Source organism: Myodes glareolus, chromosome 11 (genome assembly GCF_982192425.1).
Source record: "Myodes glareolus chromosome 11, mMyoGla1.1, whole genome shotgun sequence".
NCBI classification, from domain to species: domain Eukaryota; kingdom Metazoa; phylum Chordata; class Mammalia; order Rodentia; family Cricetidae; genus Myodes; species Myodes glareolus.
In genome coordinates, this window is record NC_142036.1 from 83,760,720 (window position 1) to 83,782,236 (window position 21,517).

Consider the following 21,517-nt stretch of genomic DNA (forward strand, 5'->3'; position numbering starts at 1 on the left):
TTGAAACCACCACGAGGGTTAATTTCCTCTCTGATTTCCTTTTTGCCTAGTTTATCTTTCTTTTTTTAACAGCTTTTACTTGTAGCTAATAAGGAATGGTGGTCCAAAGGATAGGTTTTTGTACGATGTTTTTATTTATCCTACTGCTTTATTAAATCTAAGTTTTTAGATGGAGTCATGTAGATCTAGATCTTTTAAGTAAAAGGTACTTTTAAAACTTACATTCAAATTTTAAAAGTTTATAGGAAATGAATAAATTTCTAGAAACATATGACTTCCCCAAATTAAATCAAAGAAATATAAATACTCGAAGAGATCCATAATAAGCAATGAGTTGAGGCAGTAATAAAATCATCTCAGAAAGAACTCCCTGAGGCCATATGGATGTATCACAGAATTCCTCTAAAACGCCAAGAAGTGCTCATACCAATACTCCTCAAACTGCTTCTCCAAACGTGGAAGGAACACTGCCAAACTTGTTTTCAAAGCTAGTACTTCCTTAGCATGAAACCGGATAAACATACCACAACAAAAGAACTTTGAGTGATCTTATATACACTGGTGACTTGAACAACCATCCCATATTTGCTTCAAGTAAATGCCAGTAAAAACCACCTTTCCAACATCAACAGCAGAAATGTAGACAGCGACCTTTGTCCTTACAATATTCTTACAGCTTTCTGACCCAAGAGAGAAGAAACAAACTGTTATATGCTCAAAAATTTATTATTTGTAGTCTAAGAAACAACTCAAGGCATTAGAGGTATTAAAATATTTGTTTTACAAAAATCCTTAAATGAATCTACTAAAAATTAGGATATGACAAATCATGAGACCTTTTTATTAAGATTATTCAGTAAATTGTACCCTCAAGTCTATAGTTAAGAAAGACTTAACTTTTGAAATATATCTTTATAGCATTTATTTTTATAAATTTGTTTTCACAGAAGAAAATTATGTCAAATATTAGTGTATGGTGAAATTAGCACAGAGACATGTATTGACTAAATTACATGCAGTATTCATGGCTAAGGATCCACTTAGCCAATACAGAGAACAGAGTCCTTGACTTTGAATACAATATATAAACTCATATAATGTCCACACAGATATAAAGATTATGATCTTCTCATATTATGAAATATCAGGTAACAATGAGGATAATAAGAACAGAAGGCAATTTAATACTTTTTCCCATTTTTCTAGGAAAGAGGCCGACTTTCCCCCTAAGAATAAAACCTAGGGAGGCCAAGTTTTTCCTGTTTCTCCAATTAAGGACAAAGGTCACGGTCTACATTTCTGCTGTTGATGTTGTTGGAAAGGAGGTTTTTACTGGCATTACTTGAAGCAAATATGGGATGGTTGTTCAAAGGATAGCAAACTGAGACACCAGTGTATATAAGATTACTCAGTTATCAAATTCTCAAACCAGAACTGTGTTTTCCCATAGGATGGAGAATGAGTAGCTCCACATACTAAGCCATGCAAAGGCTTGTAGTATGTGTTATTTTCACTGTCAACATACTTTAAATATTTACTTAAAAGCACATGAAATTGAAATAGACACGATACCCATTCTGCATTGTAGCACCATGAAAAACAAAGAAGGAAAACACATTTATTTATACTTCTATCTAAATGTGAACACCTAAACTAAACTTTATCCAACCCTTTCATGTAAGGGGTGTACACCACATAGTGATCGTCTATAACGACATATACCAACAGCAATCAACATTAAAAATCCACCAGTTGGTGCCTTACCGGCTGTTGAATTTCTCTGGGTGTTTTTCTCTCATGATATGGAATCTGTGTGCAATGGAAGCATCCTAAAAAGCAGAAATGAGGGAGGGATAGTTGTGATTTTATTATCTTGTAGATTTATAAAGTAATAAATAAGACTTTTTCACCAATTCTGTTTTTACAAAGCTATTTACAAGAAGATATTCTAAAATTAAAAAAAGATGTACTACCCATGTGAAAACCAAGAAAGAATGATTATAAAAACATGTGAAAACTAGATATTTCTTATATTTATTTATTTTATTTATTTATTTTTTTATTTCTTATATTTATAAAAGAAATTAATTTCTATTGAATGTATGTATCTTTTAATTTTTGGTTTGGTCTCCATGCTTAGATTCTGCTTAAAGTCATACATTTTGTCATAATAAGGTCAGAGAGCAGTTGAAACTATTTCTAAACAAGAGTTAAAAAGGACGACTTAAGTGGGAAAATGATCAAGCAGAGAAGTTCCCGACCCTTGGAGATCAACCCTGGGTAAGAAGACAGTGAGAGGCTGGGGACCCAGTGAAGCAATGTAACCTTTGGTTTCCGACTTTGCTCAGCATGCCCCAGATGTGTGATTGATAACTGTTCATAAGGCACATAGCTTTCTGCCCCATCTCCTGTAATGGAGAAAGCCAGCAAAGAGAAGGCCACAAAGAAATCTTGACAATTCTAACTCATCTCTCAGATGCTAAATACAACAGTTCTGAGCCCTAATGGGTACCACTTTCTTTTTGGTAATTCAGCAGTTCTCTCTAAGACAAGAGTCACACTGCTTGTGTGAGATTGGCGGAGGGCTGTAACCCAAATTTTGGAGTACAGATCATTTAGGCCAGTATTAAACAGTCCTATTATTCCAAGTAAGGAGATACTCTCCCATTCTCCAGCTACACATGATTAATCACTCAAATGAGAAACTAATATATTTACCAAGCTTCTTAATAGAAAAGAGCTTTTGTGATTCAATTCTAAGTTTGCTTCAGAGTGAAGACAAAAGAAAAAGAAAACTAACACAAAAGAGATAAAGAAGTTGTGTATTTGAGGGAATCTTGAAAACACTAATCAAGGATTAAAAGTCTAATGAATGAAATGAAAAGGCGAATGTGTTTGCTCATGCATAACAAAGCACAAGGCCCAACAAGAGGGACCAAGGGCTGCAGATGGCAGGGAGGCTCTCTCTGCAAGACAGAGCAAGCTGCAGCTATTTAGATACATCTTACACTTTAGCAGTTGTCAAATAACTGAATTTATTTCACAAGAAAAAAGGGTATAAAATTGTAGATAGATGAGTATTGAAAGAACATTTACGATAGGAATTACTGAGAATATTCTCTATTAATTGATTTTCTAATACATGATTTTAAAACAAGAATAAAACATGGACAACATAGCTGACATTTTAAATTTAGAGTTTGTATATTTTGAAGCAATTTTATAAAACATAATATGTCTTAGTAACATTTTAGGTTACCTATCTATCTTACGGTAATGCAAAGTTATATGGAAACTTAAACTTGGCTATCTGTGATATGTATGCTCTTTGATCAGTAATTGTTTTTAAAAAGTGTTTGTCTTTATTCCTACTTGAATGTAAAATGACCTTGAAAAACCAACTAACTGCAAAAATTCAGCAAATAATTACACAAAAGCAAAAGAATAGAAATAAAGGACTAAGAGAGTGAATGGTTGACACGTCTGGCCCATTGGGAGAACATCATTAAATTCGTTTTTACTTGAATTATTTGTATTTTTCCTGTTGCAAATCATGTAGGGTGATTTTCTGTAAAGTAAGTACTTTTGCAATAAAAATCTTGCCCTCAAAAAGCAACTTAAGCTTGGTAGAAAAATAGAAATAAGAGGAGATGGAAACCAAAAGATATTTAAATAGACAGGAATATATTTGAGTAAACTAATGTAGAAGATTATCATGCCAGCAAGCCAAAGATAAACTTAGTATTATCTCCATCTCCAAGATACTCAGGCAATTGACCACTTAGTAAAAGGAGAGGGAAATAAAAATAAGTGCGGAACACTGGCAGGCTTTTTCCCTATGAATGGATTCCACCACAAAGAGAGCTGGCCTTGGGGAGGGCAAGACTGGTACTGGACAATGGCAGCAGGTGTTCATTTGGATGAGAATTCAGCCCAAATTTGCTAGAGACTCTGAACCTCTGGCACTGCCCCAAGGGGCCTGAAGGAATATTGCCAGCTGCTGCCAACTTGCTCAGCAGCCATTATTTTAGAGATACGTATGACGCTCTAACGAGAAATAAAATAAGAAAATGCAAACATGGCATTTTCATTTTACCCATTCTGCCCCCATGTTGAGGGAACAACTCAAATCAGCTTCCCTGCACCTTCTGAGCTCAGATAACTGAATTCAGAGCAGGTTTTGAGTTCCAGGCCATTGAGTCTTTCAATAAATTGGCTTTGTATCTAGAGCCACAGCTTCCTTATGTTTAGAGGAAACACATCCACTCTGTTGTGCTGGAGACGAAATGCAGTGATTCCACACAGCAAATTTTATTTAGTCAGGATGCTCCTGAGATTCAGGACATGCTAGAACATTGCTGACAGTAAATTTGATGCTAAAGCATGCTTATTATATTGCATAATTTTTAAGTATATATTTTCTGGCTTTTAAGTTGATTTCATTATTTCCTTAACTTATAAAGCTTTATTTTAAGCTAATTTTATTTTAAGCTAAATTTAAGAAGTAAAAGTAAATATATCAACTCCATTAAAGCAAAATGAATTTACTGTTCAGTTTTATTTAAGCAGTAGTTTCAGTGTGCTTTTTGGATGGATGTAGTTATCCATGTATAAGTACATATTAAATAAAAGAATTTTTGTATATGAATGCATATTCAGCTTCTAGCCACGTCTATCTTAGTTATTCTTTCTTTGATGTTTTTCTACAATGTTATTTCTGTATCTATAGTGTTGCAATCAAATTACCTTAACTGAGAGACAACTTTGTATAGTATGAGGGCAAACTGCTATTAGCATTTCATTATTTTTAATTTTGTAATTTCCCACAATTTAGAGCAGTTCAGTGAAGTTTGTCATGGTCATGTGATTTTTCTGTGACCATGTTATAGAACAAAGTGGCACTTATATGTGAAATAAGAATTATATGTAACTTGGTGGGAATGCAAACCTGTATAACCGCTTTGAATATCAGTGTGTCATTTTATGAGAAAATTATGAAACAATCTACCCCAAGACCTAGTAATACCACTTTTGTGTATATACCCAAAGGATTCTCAATCATACCACAAGGGCATGTGCTTAACTATGTTCATAGCAGTATTATTTGTCATAGACAAAACCTGGAAACAACCTAAATGCCCCTTGATGGAAGAATAGATAAAGAAGCTGTGGCTAAGAGAGGCTCATAGGGGATCACACAGATCGAAATGATGAACATGGATCCTGTACAGGTCTGATCGACATCCTCTGCATATACCTTATGGTTGCTTGCTTGGTGTTGTTGTGGGAACTGGGATGTCTTTGTCTCTTTTGCCTACATGTCGAACACTTTTCCTCCTACTGGATTGCCTTGTTCAGCCTTGATTTAAGGGTTTGTGCCTAGTTTTATTGTAATTTTCGATGGATATCCCTGGAGACCTACTATTTTTTAAGGGAAACTAGGGAATTATGGGTCTGGGGATAGAAGGGAGGTGGAAGGAGGGAACAGGAGGCTTGGTGTGAGTGGAAACTGTGGTCAAGATGTAAATAGGAGAAATTATAAAGAATACAATCATTGAATTTAAATAGCTGAAATACCGTAATCACATCACTTGCCTGAGATCTTGAATTAATAAATGTTAGGTCAGTATCACGTATCTGAAATTATCCTTTCTTAGTCCATCACTGATGTGTGCTTCATTGTTTTCTCATATCAATCTGAAATGATCATGGTGTTCTTTCAGTTCACGTCTAAATAAAGGATCTACAAATTACATTTATGTCTGAATTTGGCTAATACTGAATCACTTAATCTGGTAATAACTGCAAATGTGTTGTACAGTTTCATCAAATATGCAAATAAAAATAGTTTTAAATACTGAGAGTGTGGACCTGTGATACTACCTGTAATAGGTTAGTCTATTTTTTCAAGATCTCAGGCAAGTAACTGTATGCATGTCATAATGCTCAGTTTTCAAAATAAATGCAATTAAATTTCCATGTGTTATAGCTTGATTTCTCAGTTGCTCTTATAAACACCATTGCTGAAAACAACTTAGGGAGAATAAGATTCTGACAGATTACAATCTGTCACAGAAGGAAGAAAGGGCAGGATTCTGAAGGTAGTATATGAAGCAGAGACCATGAGGAACTCTGCTTACTGACTTGCTCCCATGGCTTATTAACTTAGATTTCTTAGACAGTCTAAGCCCACCTGTCTAGTGGCTTCACTACTCACAAGGGATTAGAACCCCCTGCATCAGTTAAAAATTAAGAAAATGTCTCACAGACCTTCCCACAGGCCAATTTTATGGGGACGATTCTTGAGTTAAGTTTGCCTTTTTCAAAGTATGTCAAGATGGCAGCAAAGACGCACGACCACACCATGGAAACCATCAGCATTCCATCTGGGTGGTGAGAGCCAACTATGTAAGGAGTAACCAATAATTTGGGATCCAGAGGAGAAGAGAGTAGAGGAAGTAAAACAGATAACAGTGAACATCAAGGAGAAGAAATAAAATACAAGATACGAAAATAATTAATAGCAGCAATGAACATGGTTGAGCAAGTGTCTCTGTGGTGGGATGTAGCATCTTTTGGTATATGTCCCAGTGTAATATTACTGTATCATGAGGTAGATGGATTCCCATTTTCAGAGAAACTGCCACACTGATTTCAAGAGTGGCTGTATTAATTTGCAGTCCCAGCAGCAATAGATGATTGTTCTCCTTATTCTGTGTTCTTGCCAGCATGAGTTGTCAATTGTTCTACAATCCTAGCAATATTGACAGATATAAGATGAAATCTAAACATAGATTTGACTTGCATTTCCATGATAGCTAAATATGTTGAAGATTTAAGTGGTGGATTATATTTATTGATTAAAATATGTAGAACTATCCCTGCATCTCTGGGAAGAGGTATACCTAGTGAAATGTATGGTCTTTTCAATGTTCTTTGGGATTCAGTTTACAAGTATTTTATTGAGAATTTTTTTTATCTTTATTTATCAGGGGAATTCATCTTTAATTCTCATTTTTTATTAGATCTTTATGTGTTTGGGGTATCAAGATAATGGTTGCCTCAAAAAAAGAATTTGATAGTGTTCCTTCTGTTTCTATTTTGTTGAATTATTTCAACAAAGAGTATTGACATTAACTCTTCTTTGAATGTCTTATAAAATTCTGGACTGCAACCATCTGGTTCTTCACTTTTTTTGATGGAGAGACTTTTAATGACTGCTATTTCACTAGGAGTTATAGTTACGTTTAAAGTATTTATCTGACCTTGATTTATTATTAAGAGTCAGAAATTGCAAGCCACCCAAACGTCCTTCAATGGATAAAGAAAATGTGATTGTGTAATGGAATATTACTTAGCCATTGAAAATAAAATCATTAAGTTCACAGGTAAGTAGACAGATCTAGAAGAAATCATACTGAGTGAGGTAACCCAGAACCAGAAATAAAAGTATGTTATGTATGCATTTATCTGTAGATAATTGCTCTTACGTCAGTGATAACCTAGCTGCAATCTCTAGAACTGCAGAGGTCGGGTATAAAGTAAGGGACATTGACGGAGAGGTAGATCTATTTAAGTAAGAGAAATAGAAAAAATAGTTATGTATGTATGGTGGTAACTAGAATGAGAGAACCAAGTGAAGTAGGGAAGAAGAAAGGGATGGAGAAATGAATACTGGGAGAGACATCTAAATTTTGAGAATATAATATAGTAAAAACTTTGTAAAACATATACATATATTTAGGTAGTCTAAATGAAATCATGAAATAATGGAGATAACAGCCTGAACATGCTGAAATTGGATGTATCCATCAAATCTCTCTACTTGGGGCCCAGGGAATCCCATGGAAGAGAAGACAAACAGTGTAAGAACCAGAGGGAGTGGACTACACCAGGAACACAGGCCTGCTAAATCAACACGATCAAACTCAGATGAATCTCAGAGATTGGGGCATCATGTGGAGAACCTGAACCAGTCTGCACCAGGTCCTCTGGGGAACTATTATGGCTTCAAGTTTAGTGTTTTTTACAAAATTCCTACATGGGTGAATGCTTAGCTTTCTGTTTCTTGTGCCTTCTCTTGGACTCTTTTACTTCTGTTGATTTTTATTATCCAGTACTGATGAGTTATATTCTGCTTGATTATATTATTAAAAAGGAAAATATACAGAAATTCAGTTTTCTGTCTACAAATAGGAATGAGAACAAATCCCAGATGTGGAGAAGACATTATATTGTATCTGAACTTGAGGCATCATATGGAGTGTTACGTCAAATTAGGGACTTTAACAGTATATTTGAACAGAATTAGAACCAACAGAGAATACACAGGAAGAATATGAACATTTATCAGCACAAATGAAAGCTTAGAGTATTAATGTCACATTGAAGAAAAAGAAAAGCACATAGTTTTTGTTTCACTGTCTTAATTTTATAAGGGATCAGATACTGTTTAGAGTGAAATGGTTAAATTAAGATTAAATATATTTACACATATTAATTTATTTTCATGTTTGTGTATGTGTGTGTTTTCATGGTAGAGGAAAATTCAGTTGGTTCTTTCCTTCCATCAGTTGGGTCCAGAGCTTGAATTCTGATCATAAGACTTGGTAGCAAGTACTTTTACCTGATAATCCATGTAATTAGCCTTCTTTATTTGATTTATGAACTCTGTATCATAAGTCATCAAGCAGAACAGCTACAACAGAACCTTGAGTATACATGTCTATATGTAGATAATAGGCAGTCATGTTCTGTCTATCTGTAAGGCATACTTCCTGAAAGATCCAAGCTTTTTTATAGGAATACTGTTCAAACATGATTATATTCTTTATATTTAAGATAATTTTATTTATAGCATGATTGATTTAAATAAGAGATCTCAAAATGACAGCTCATCGCATATTTACTCAGCTTTCATTTCATTTGGATGGCCATCTGCCCAATGTGTAACAAATGAATCCTGGGTGGATTTGTAAATGTTAATGGGTGTCCAAGTATTATTTTTTTCCATTCACCACCACCACAACCTTGCTTTCAAGTAGATATAATTCTCAGAAAGAATACTAAATAATCTGAAAACATGATGATAAAAACATTTTTGAGAACTTCAACCTTTGTGAGGCAGGGTGTGCTCTAGAAAATATCAGTATTAGTGACAAACTATTGTTGGCAATGACACTTACTGCTACAATGTCTACAGTTCTGTGGAAGGGCAGAAGGGCCGATCAATCATCTCCAATTCCCCTCTGCTGCATTTGTTCAACTAACTTTGCCCTTTCTCTGTGTTCCATAAACATACCTCCATTTTCAGACTGACTTTCTGGAGAAAAGCACAATACGAGGAAAACTGTAGTTTCTAATGGTCTATGAAGAGAAAGGAGGGAGAGAGAATAGCACTTAACCGGAACACACCTTGCAGGCACATACCAACGGGAATAAAATAAATACCAAGATGACTGCATAATGGAAGAGAAGCCAGTTAGGTCAAAATTAAAGCCATGAGAGACTAGAGAACGGACAGGAGAAGACAGGTCCACATAGTAGCAATGTCAAAAGAAAACCTGAATAAAAATTAAACATTCTGCTTGAGCCATCTATCAAATTCAAATATTGTCCAAAATAGTCTTCAAATTTCATTTCTGTAGAAGCGGCTCAGATGTTTCATTTGTTTATCCGTTTTGTAGTTTTAAATATTTAGAACAGTTATTTTGTGAAACCTGTTACACATGCATTTATTTTTCCTGGCAAAACATACCAGAAAATGTTCAAGTCTTGTTCAACTTGAGCACTCGGGTGACAGCTCAAGGTGTGAAGTGCTTGCCGTGTGAGTGTGATGAACAGAGAGCTCAATTTGGATGCTTTGGCTTCATGCCAGGAAATCCAATATTTAAAAGACAGTCAGAGGGTTTGAAGAACAAGTTGACCAGCTAGACTAGCTGAAAGGAAGAATTCTGGGTTCAAATGTTTAATTTTTCCTTAATATCTATCTATCTATCTATCTATCTATCTATCTATCTATCTATCTATCTATCTTCCTTCTTTCCTTCCATCCATCTATCCATCCACAGTCAAATAAAACACCCATCAGAACATAAGCCTCTGCTTATGTGTGAATGTATGTACATCTCTACAGACATCTGTTTTCATACAATTATGGAATTATGAAAACACATACAACACACTCAATACTCACATACACATATGTAAATAAAGGCATGAGTAGGTATTAGGTTTTATCTTGGAGTTGGTTGTCTCTTCTTCTCTTGACAGATATTTGGTTTTTCTTGATAGTCAATGAGATAAAATACATTTTCAAAAACTCTCTAAACCTGATGACTTTCCCAGGTCTGACTTGAATTTTGAATCTGCATTGACTAAGAGTATTTCAATTTCATGTCTCTACCACATCCAAAATCCCATGGCTGAGGTGGTGATAATTATTTAGCTAGAAGTTACCTTGTCAAATTGCCTTCTAAATGCCTATGTTTATACTCATAGTTTTGTCCTGATCATGACACATAAATAAATTCTGTAGTAATTAATCCATGCCACAAAATTTTACACTCAAAGTTTTGTGGAGGAACTCTTCACCATCCCGTCACTCTTCAATTCCTTAAATATACTTCTAGAAGCCTAGTCACATATAAGCGTGTCTAGATAGTGTTTGCTTACTTCTATTTCATAATACCTTGTTTCTAATTACTGAATATCCAAGTGATTTAATATTAAAGTACTCCTTCTAGCAACCCCAAAATAAGAATCAATGTTTACCACAAAATAGTTGAAATAGTTGTCAAGATGTGAAAATTATTTTGATAGTCTATATTCAATAGTAGTATATATAAAAAATTTTAGGAGCACAATGCCAGAGTCAAACTTGAATGAAGTTGAAAATATAATTTTAGCTTTGTATATTGTAGTATGTTACATTAACCATAGTCAAATTTGAGAAAATTAGAACTATCATTGTGCATTTATGGAGTCATGATCAATTTTTAACAGATACACCTAGAATGTTTATTTTATGCAAACTTTGAGGGGCATATTTAGCAACTTTGAACAAAAATTTTATATTAGATGTTGCAAGATGTTCTAGGATTGAATTACAAATATGTATAAAATTATATTTATTTAAATAAATTATGAATTGTAAATGGACTTTAAGGCTCTTTATTTCTATTTGAAGAGAAAAGGAAAAGACTGTAATCCAAACTTGAAACATTAATACATGCTATAAATACAAAGTCTTCTACAATATGACATCTTCATCATGAAAAGTTCATACATAACAATACTAAGAGGAAGCAAAAATATCAGCTTCACTTCATGCCAACCTGTAACCCAGAGGAACTAGACTGAATTTTCACCTTAGACCCATTCCATCATCCAGTATCCTATGTGTAAATCTGTGTATAGCTGAAAATTTATTTTAGAACAAAAATTTTAGCTTTAACATAAAAGTTAATCTGAAGGTTTAAAATGTATTAAATTGCTTTAGATAAAGTTATAAGGAAATATTCCTTCTTGTTTGGACTGGTACACAAATAAAATATGGTGGCCTTTGAAATTTTGTCTTTAAGATATATTTTCCATTATATTAATTAATTTATCATCTATTCATTTATTATTTTATAAATGATTCAGACATCTGATGTTTTACTCAAAGTATATGAACAACTTAAAACAATCTTTCTTTAATTCTTAAAATGTAGTCTATTTTCTAACTTTTGGTGATTGTAATTGAAGCTCCCACTGCCGCAGTGATAAAAAAATTAACCTATTTTTACACATATAAGAATCCAAAATTAAACTAAGTATTCATTTTTACATTTGTCAAATTAACAACACCCCTAATATAATGGAGTTCCATTACAAAGAACAGCCTCCTTAAACTGACTTCACAAATAAAGTATTCTGGAGTGTCGAATTGAAATGTTTTGCCAGGCAAAACACCATTCGCAGTCTACTAAATATGGAAAGCAAGCAGAAAGATGAGAGCTTCTTTGACGTTTGCAGATTTTCAGAACAACACGTTTGCAAAGCACTATCTTGCTTCCATGACTTAGTTAAACCAGTTTTTACCAGTAAACTATCCGCTGTTCTTTTCTTCTAGTATTGGAAAAGGGAAAAAAAAATCAAGAAGCAACATTTAAGACCACTAGCATCTGCAAGCCTAATGGGTGAGTGATTCATGATTTTATGTTCAACATTAGTTACTCTTAATTAGTAATACTCCTCCAAACTTCTGGTGAAAGCAGAGCTAATGATGAGTATTTTAAATTAAATTGGTTGACATTGTTGATATCATCACAATCAAATTATCGGTTCTTTATAACCTAAAAGAAAACCTAAACAATTATATCTCTGTGTGTTTCATGCTGATCCCGAAGGTCTCGATGGAGTGTTCACTAATCACTGGCACCATGGAATTCCAAGACAAATACTTCCTGAGACACACAATGGGGTACTTTAATAAATGAACACATAAGAATCTATAATACCATTACACAAAGAGAACCACAATAATGGTCAACACATGGCTTTTTAAAATGCAGTATTTGTCACTAAGTAGAATACATTATAACAAGGAACCTTTTGTGCTTTAAAAGGGTATGTTTCTCAGTAAAATATTTATGCTTCTAGAAATTACCAGACTGTATAGCTCACCTACAACAATTTCACTTTTATTACATATAAATTGTCAATTATTTCTCTTGAATTATTAATGCAGTAGAAAAGAGACTTGTTCAGGCTATTGTCTTCTCAAAGGACTGCAAACAGATGAAACAGAACCAAGATGACAATTTCAGCCTTTAAAATACACACATGATAATTCAAACAAATGTTATGACATTTAGGATAATGAACCCCTTCATTTATTCTGCTATCTGGTTTGAGTTTTATTTCACATATAAGGAGTCAGAACAGATGTCCAAATATTATAATGCCAAAAGAAAGTTAGGGCATATCTTCATTAGTACCCTCTGAGCAGCCTGCAGTGTCTCTTTAAAACAGCTCCTAAAGACCTTAGAAACAGAGCGAGAGAAAATAGTCTCCAGAAAAGAACACTGAAGCTCAGAGAAAATGCTTTGAACCATGTGAACCACATGACATTGACATACATAATCTCTGCAATTGGAAAATGAACCACTGCAAACTTGTTACTAAAGGCCCCTCCTCCAGGGGGGAAACAGTTTGGTAGTCCTTAAAGAGAAAAACTGAGGTTAAAAATTACTGGAGACTTTTTTGAGTGAATTAATTCTAATCAATATGTTTATTGACTACACAGTGAACTAATGACTTCCTTAAATAACGTGGGTACCCATTATTGCTGACACTCAAATTAATATTTAACCTAACGACACGCATGCTTTTTAAAATTTTCCTGAAGTAGCGTTTTCTTGTCTTTCCTTTAAATGCAGAGCCTGTGTTTTATCAAACATGTTCATGCTGTTTCTTTTTCTGTTTACGATGTAAATTGTAAAAGCAGTTTCCATATGGTCAAATGTTTAATAACTGCTTGGAGCAGTTTGTGTATGGATTTATGAAGAAAGATCAATCTAGTAGCTTATAAAACAAGGGAAGATATGGATGGGTACAAAGGACCTTCTATTTCTATACCAAAATGTGTTTTGAGTTTCTTTCACACAGAAGATTGATTAAGTAATATATAATATAAAAAGGCACAATTATTATATATGGTTATTTTTATCAAACATAATTTGAGGTTATTTCTTAAAGAATTTTTAATAACTACCTACCATGTCACAAGTCAAATTAGATTCTTAGATGATAAAATTAATTCTAGCCTGTATCTGTGCATAGGAAAGTTACACTTATAAAGTTCTCATCTCTTTAATAACTTAGCTTTCATAAAACTTAATGGGAAGAATCAGAGATTCTTCAAGAGTGTGGATATTACCCTGAAATTCTTTTCTTTCTCATTAATAGTGAAAAATTGAAGAAAAGAGTAGAATTCCTTCAAATATTCATAATAATTTGGTGACTATTGCATTGTTTTGGTTATTTTTCAGGTCCATATACAGAGAATAAAGAGTCAACACATTAGGAGGAATGCATTTCTAAAAATGTCTGAGGAAGTTTCCAGATAAATTGCAGGAGGCACATGGTAAGAAAGTGAAGACCCTCAGTTTCATTACTAGTCTTATACTAAGATTGTTGGACTTTGTAGACAATGCTACATGAGATTCTAAAACTCCATTTTCTCTTTCACCAGAGAGACACTTTTTAGGCAGCTTAATAAAGTATAATAATATTTCTGAGTTCTTCAAATAGTTGTTGATAGAGTGGATCAATATAGCACTTGGTACAGAGCAGTCAGGCAACAGAAACCATCAGAGGACCTGTAGAGGACCGCAACCACATTTGCCATTGCAAGATGGCGCTGACATCCGGTTCCCCTGCCCGGTGAACAGGATAACGCGCATGTGTTGGTAAATTTCCAACGCTGTAATCCCTGCCTCTCCCGAGGCGTCATCTGGGATGATGGGTAGCTGACCAATCTGAGAGTGACACGTCCGAGGCGGGGACTGTTTCCTATATAAGGGCTGGGTTCGCCTCGCTCTGGGTCTCCGCCATGTTGGCTTATGCTCTCGCTCTCAAGATGCATTAAAAAACTGTTCTGCAGAAGGATCCTACGTGCCCTGCGTTGTTCTTGCTGGCGAGACAGTAGCGCGGGACAAGGACCTATTGCGTAACAGAGTACAACCTGGTGGGAGATCCTAGACAGGAAGTAGAGCTTTCCCATGTCACCCGAAAGAGTAATCACTCACCAACTTCCAGAAGGATTTTATTACTATTCATTTATTAACAAGACTGAGCCCATCAATGTTGGGTAAATCGTACAATAGTGCAAATTCAGTTGGTAGTCTGAACAGTTCTATTGCCCCTTCTACTCTTGATGGATGACATTATTTGCATAATACTATTGGGATGCTAAAAAAAATGACTTCATTTATGGACTGTCATTCTCAGAAAGGCCATTGGTACTCTAATACTACCAAACCTAAACAGAACCTGCCAGGATGGCTTAACAGGTAAAGGTGCTTGCTAAAGTAACATGACTTGAGATCAATCCCTGAGACAAGCATAGCAGAGATGGGAAAGAGATCTGTACATTGTTATGCTCTGTTCTACATATGTGTGTCATGGAATGCACACCCTCCCAATAAAAATATAAAGAAATAAATACATGAATATAAAATACTGTTAAGCATAATGTATGTTGTACATTCATCTCAATGAATACTAACATATATTTAAGAAGCCCATAACTATTTAGATGTTTTGAATAATTTTTCTCATTAAGGTCTTCCAATTTAAAAATATGTGATAAATACATAACCTTTTCCTAGCTTTGAATAGAATATTAATTTCACCTTAATTTGAGACAAGTATCTTTTATAGCAAATAAATATTGTTTTGGATAAGCAAGTTTATCTTCTTACACATGTCCCTTAATAACATTGATTAAAGATGCTGACATTGCTGAAATGTGTTTAAATCTCATTAGCGTATATTCAAAAATGCAAGTGCCCCATTTCTTAAATTGCTCTTTTAAGGGTACATGAGTACAGCCAAATTAATCAACATATAGTGTTATATAATCATACCAATACAATTTTTTTTACAATAGGATAAATAACAAACCATGGAATTTGAAAAACTTGAAAAGTAATTAGAAATTCAAGTTTTTTAGACTGAAAAATGAAATAACTTGCCCAGATTTCCAGTGTAACCAAGAGCAGAATGAAAGTCTTCTTATTTAAGGTTAAGGCATCTTTTTATATATGATTATAATTTTTTAATGAGGTCCATTGAAAGCAATTTTCAGGAATTGTCAGTTTAATGGGTATTTTCCCCAAAATGTATACCATTCTAACAATTATGTGTTAGAGCTTTTCTATACTTTTTGCCAAGAAAGAAAAGAAAGCCAATCTAATCCGGAACTGTATGAAACAATATTAATTCCTATAGACAAAATTTGCTTATAATTTATATTGTGGTACTGTTTCTTAACTCACATCCAGGGTTCTTTGGCCCATATGTACTGAAAAGATTGTAATTGGTAGGGAAAACAGATATGGGTCCCATGGAGATGAACATGGAAAAATGTATCTTCAGCACACAGTAAGCAGTAAAGAAAACCATGGCTTTGGAAAGCAATGCTAGTAGCTGTTCAAATCCTGTCGTACGGTAGTAGGACAAAATCCAGAATGATTTCTATTTTTCGAATGCTGAAAACGTAAGAGATGTCATGTTAATTCATATCTAGGGCTCATGACAATGAAAGGAAGATGTTTCTTCTTCCATAGATTGTCTCCAGAGGCCCGAAAATTAAATGTGTTTGATCAAAATTGTGTCGTTCAAGCATCTGATGACCCCTGGAGGATTGCTCACAATCAGAAATATTACTTCTCTTTGTCCTTACATAGTTCATACCCTAAAATCTTAAGAGTACACTTTTATTTGCTATAAATTAACACTGGCTTTTTTGTTTTGTTTTATTGTGTATGTGTGTATGTGTCTTTCAAGACAGGGTTATTTTGAAATTTATTAATATGTTATCATGTAACTGCATTTACCTAGTTTATAAGCTCTTTGAAATGTTATTGTTTTAGTTAAAAATTGAAAGTTTTTCATATTGTCCTTATTAAAATTCCAACTAAATTTTATATTCGTATCATTAGCACCTAAAATTGCTCATTTTCATATTACTCATTTATTCATTAGACATTTGCTATATGTTTAGCAATAGACTTTTAAGATTAAAAAATTATGTGTGCAAGTATGTTGGTGTGTATGCCACACATACCCAGGTGTGCCCTTGGTAGCCAGAGATAGAACCAGATTCTCTGGACCTACAATATGTAGGCTTTTGTAAGCTGCCTGATGTTAGTGCTGTGACTCAAACCGGAGTGTTCTGTAAGAGAAGTAAGAGCTCAGAACAGATAGACATTTCTGCAGGCTCTGGCAAAGAGATTTTAAGCATAAAATTTCTTCTTCTTCTTCTCATTCTCTCTTTTTTTAAGCTATCGTCTTCCCTCACGTGGGATAACTGCAGTATAAGTTATATTTCAACTAACCTTTTCATATATTTTGAAAAGTCTCATCTTTTAAATTCTTGTACCACCATTAAGGTATCAACATTTTTAAAAAGTACACATGATCTTAAAAGACAAGCTATCTAATGGGAATGTTCATGGTGTCTCACACCTAATGGTGGTATGGTCATGGCACCTCAAACCAAATGGTGGTATGATCATGACACCTCATATCTAATGGAAGTGTGATTATGGGGCCTCATATCTAATGGAAGTGTGACGTAGGAATGTGTTCACTCACTGATTGGGTCTTTAATAAAATACAAAAAGGAGAGAATCAAAATGATTCTCAGGTTTTAAAGTACAACTTAGAGAAATATTATTGAGTCAGTGTTTCATCATCTACTAGATAAAATTATATTCCTTTCCCAGTTCTCCCCCAACAAGGACTCCTTAAGATAAAATGAAACCTCAGAAAAGGAACTACATAGTGTACACCAATTACATAGGAACTAAGAGGGACAGAAAAGGAAGAGGCCACAAGCATAAAATGTTTTGTAAAGGGCTCAAATTTAGTCAAGGACTGCCTAATACACAGAGTGGTGTCTGGATGAGCAACTCCTGTCCTTATGCATACAAGGATAACTCTGTCTAGCTAGGGCTGGCTCTCTCACCATTAATGAATCAATTTTGCTTTTTTTTTCTTTTCTTTTCTTTTTTTAAGGTTGGTCAGGGACATTTCCTACAGTAGCCTCACAGGCACCACAAATAGAGAAACTTCCATTGGGAAGAGATAAATGGTATAGCTATTGTCTAATGACATTATTCATAGTTTCACACATAGGAAGCACGCACATTTTCAAAGAATCTCTTGACTGAATAGTGTAGAGATAAAATAAAACGAAAACTGGTTGTGCAAACGCAAGCCCATTACAGGAAGATACCAGGGAGGGAACTCGTTAAGGAAATTAATGTTTTTATTCTGTTTGTTTGTTTTGTTTTCTACCAATGACATAATGACTCATTTCATAGAACCAAAAGTTTAAAGAATGGTTTTTAGAAAAACACACTGAATTGATAATTAACAACTATGACAACGCCATCTGTCAATATGTGTCATTCTGACTAATGATTAGGCAACTTGACTGAATAAAGAATTACCTAGAATATTAATGAGTTGCACATCTGGGTGGGATCATAAGCGGATTTCTGGAGAAGATTAAGTTCTGTAGAGAACGCCCATCCCATAGACTTGTAGTCCAAATGTAATGAAGGGGGAGCAAGAAAACTAGCTGATATCTTCTCTATTGATTCATGGTTGGCCACTAAGTGACTATCTTTATCCACCTCTCGCTTTAGGAGGCTAAACTCATGTGATCATGGGAACATTAACCAATCTCTCTAAAACCATGCAACAAAGTAAATATTCCTGTTTACATTGTTTCTGTCAGTATTCTGGGTATAATCAACATATACTAATATAGATAGATATGAGAATGGCTGCAAACCAGAAATAATGTGTCCCCACAATTAAAATGGAAATATTTCTTGCTAGTATACTACTATGCTAGTTCGTTGTGGGTGTGTATTTGGGGTATAGATAATTCATCATCTTAATCATTTGGTCTTTATTTCTGGTTGATTCATTCAGAGCTGTACCTGAATTAGTACATTCAGGAACCCCACTCATACCTAGACATGATTTATGTAATAGGATTCCAGCCTCAGAGAAAAGTGCTATCTTAAGATGGAACTGGAATTCCTTAAGTGGTGACATATTTTGCATATACGATGGCAATAAATTTTGTGGGCAAGAATGTGGCTGCTGCACACTGTTTGAGTATTATCTGCTACTCATTCTTTCCGTACATAATCACACTGCCACATCTCACTGAAACAGAGTTTATTTTACCTTAAGTCTGGGCTGCACTAAAATAATTTAGCAAAGCCACTTTCTAGGCCTTGAAGCTATTAACTGATGGTGTTAGAAGCTAGCTTTCACTTTAGAATTTCTATAACCTTCTGAGTTATATTTTTGTGACAGAGACACAGAGAGAGAGAGACAGAGAGAGAGAGAGAGAGAGAGAGAGAGAGAGAGAGAGAGAGAGAGAGATCCACATACTAGAGAGAGATTAACCCAGACATGCTGGTGAAGAAACTATTTTGAGAATAAATTCTCTAAACTGCAACAACCAGGAATAATGTTCATGATCTAAACAAAACAAAACCACACAACATCAAGTTGAGCTTTTTCAAAATTCTTGCCTTCTAAAATAGAGTGGCCCTTTTAATCCATTGCTTTTGATGCTGTATACCACAAGGCAGTTGATATCATTAAACAAGAGAAACTCAACTGTATTGCCATTTTTGTTTTCATTCACAATTGTGAAATACTATTGAAATTGTATTTTTTCTAATAGTAAAAGGCTGCATATGGATAATGAAACTTTGAATATAGTTTATAAAAGTACAACAAATTGTAATTTTGACTAGATTGACAATTCCCTATGATGGTCAATTTTTATTGTCTTAAGTTTTGTAATTCCAGCTATAATTTCAAATAACTACAAACCCCTCTTGCTGCTTATTTTATTCATTCAAAATTCAACATAATCTCTCCCTTTCTAGAAAACAAACAAAGGTCACAGCCAGGACTTCTCCATCACCTGGGAGTCTCCTCCCACCTCCACTTGTGCTTGCTCCAGTCTTCCCCTCTAGAAGTCACCTTACATCATCAGATCTCTCTCTCTCTCTCTCTCTCTCTCTCTCTCTCTCTCTCTCTCTCTCTCTCTGCATTTAACATCGACTTCATTAATTCACTAGCTAGTTGTGTCCTCTGTCTTTATCAATGGTTATCTAAGGATCTAAGGTCTGCTATTGAACCACTTTGGTATTGTTCCTGATACTAAGACAAGCTTCTTACAAATCTCCAAAAATGACAGCCACAGTGGTTGTTTCTTTCATCATCCCCAGTGACTGGTCCACCCTTCCCTAGAATGTGGTTCTGCGGAGGAGACTATGAATTACACCTTTAGCTTACTGTTACCACAACTTGATGACTTAGGTGGTCTTGACATATAGTGACACTTACTTAGTGATCGATATTTTGATTCATTTGAACTTATCTCAAAGTATTAATACTTTCCTTAAGTTGGAAATTGAATTCTTGAGGCAAAAAAAAAACAACAACAACGACTAAGACACATGGTATCCTTCTTACAAAAGTGGTTTGAAAATGGTAGTGTGACTAACATTAGCTCCTAAACATATTTGGATCCACTGTGATGGATGGGACTTAGACTCTGCTTCCACCTGCCTCTAGGTTCCCATTGTGTCTAATGAAGGCACTGTAGCTTGACCACACTAGAAAGCATTGCTGTAGAGAACTGGAGTGAGGTTCAAGATTATTGTCCTGAGAATCATATGCAAGAGAGCAGAGAGCTAAGTCCTGTTAGGAAATGACTGCAGAAGTCCAGAGCAGTACTCGCAGAGGCCCAATCTAGGCAGTGGGTGGCACTGGCAGTGCGGAGCAGGGGACAGATGTGAGCTGAACTAGCTATTAAGAAGTTCCCCAAACTGCTTTCCATTAAAGTTCCCTTAGAAAACGAAAATGTACTGTTGTAAGCACTAAAACAAACACAACCAAAAAGAGGTTTTCTTAACTGGGAAATTATGATGTGCAGTTATGTTTGGTATCTAAATGCAAATTTTGCATGTAGGCTGCATTTATGGAAGAACCGAAAACAACCACAATATACTATATCATAACAAAAGCAAAACAAACTAGCTGCACTTGGCATAGTAATGATAAACCCTTTAAATTAAATCTTTATGCAGATTCTATTTTATGCTCCAAACTTTTCATGGAGCCTGTGTAATTCTGATGTGTAAACTAACAAATAGATATGCTCTGTGCATGGAGTAGTTGGTGTGGATACCAGCTGGCTTGGCTGCACGCCTTTCTAATGGTAATGAAGTCGCACAGCTGCTAGGACAATCAGCTGGGGTTCATGCTATCACTAGCTAAATGGGTAGCCATTGACTGGCTTCTTATCCGGACTCATTAAAGTTCAGTATTGAAGAATGAAATGTGGCTCAAGGTTTACAAAGAAGATATATCTAGAATTGAACTTGTTGGCTTACCCCCTATAGTTTTTCTTTGTGATTCAAAGAATATCGTTCATCTCCTTGGGCTATGTGATTGCTAATGCATTGTAAAGTTTAAGCTCTTCTTTGTATAGAGTTTTTAAGATGAATAAGCGTTCTGAAGTAAGTCTCTAAACAAAAATTTTAATGTATGAAATAAAAATTATTAAAAAAATAGAGTTGATGTGTCAGCCAGTAAAGGCACATGCACCTTCCTGACAACTTGTTAGACCCTGAGAGTCACGCAGTGGAATGAGAGGGCTGACTCCTGCTTTTCCTCCGAGTGCTATGCTTGTACTGTGACC

At 34.8% G+C, this 21,517-nt stretch overlaps 1 protein-coding gene across 9 annotated transcripts in view; it reads right to left on the reverse strand.

Moving 5' to 3' along the window:
* Positions 1-21,517, reverse strand: part of Dgkb (diacylglycerol kinase beta) — a 638,911-nt gene that overhangs the window by 277,713 nt on the left and 339,681 nt on the right. For all 9 annotated transcript variants that reach the window (XM_048415746.3, XM_085697733.2, XM_085697732.2 and 6 more), the window contains one exon: positions 1,765-1,829. In XM_048415746.3, the coding sequence (XP_048271703.2) occupies positions 1,765-1,829 (65 nt within the window). The remainder of the gene's footprint in view (positions 1-1,764; positions 1,830-21,517) is intronic.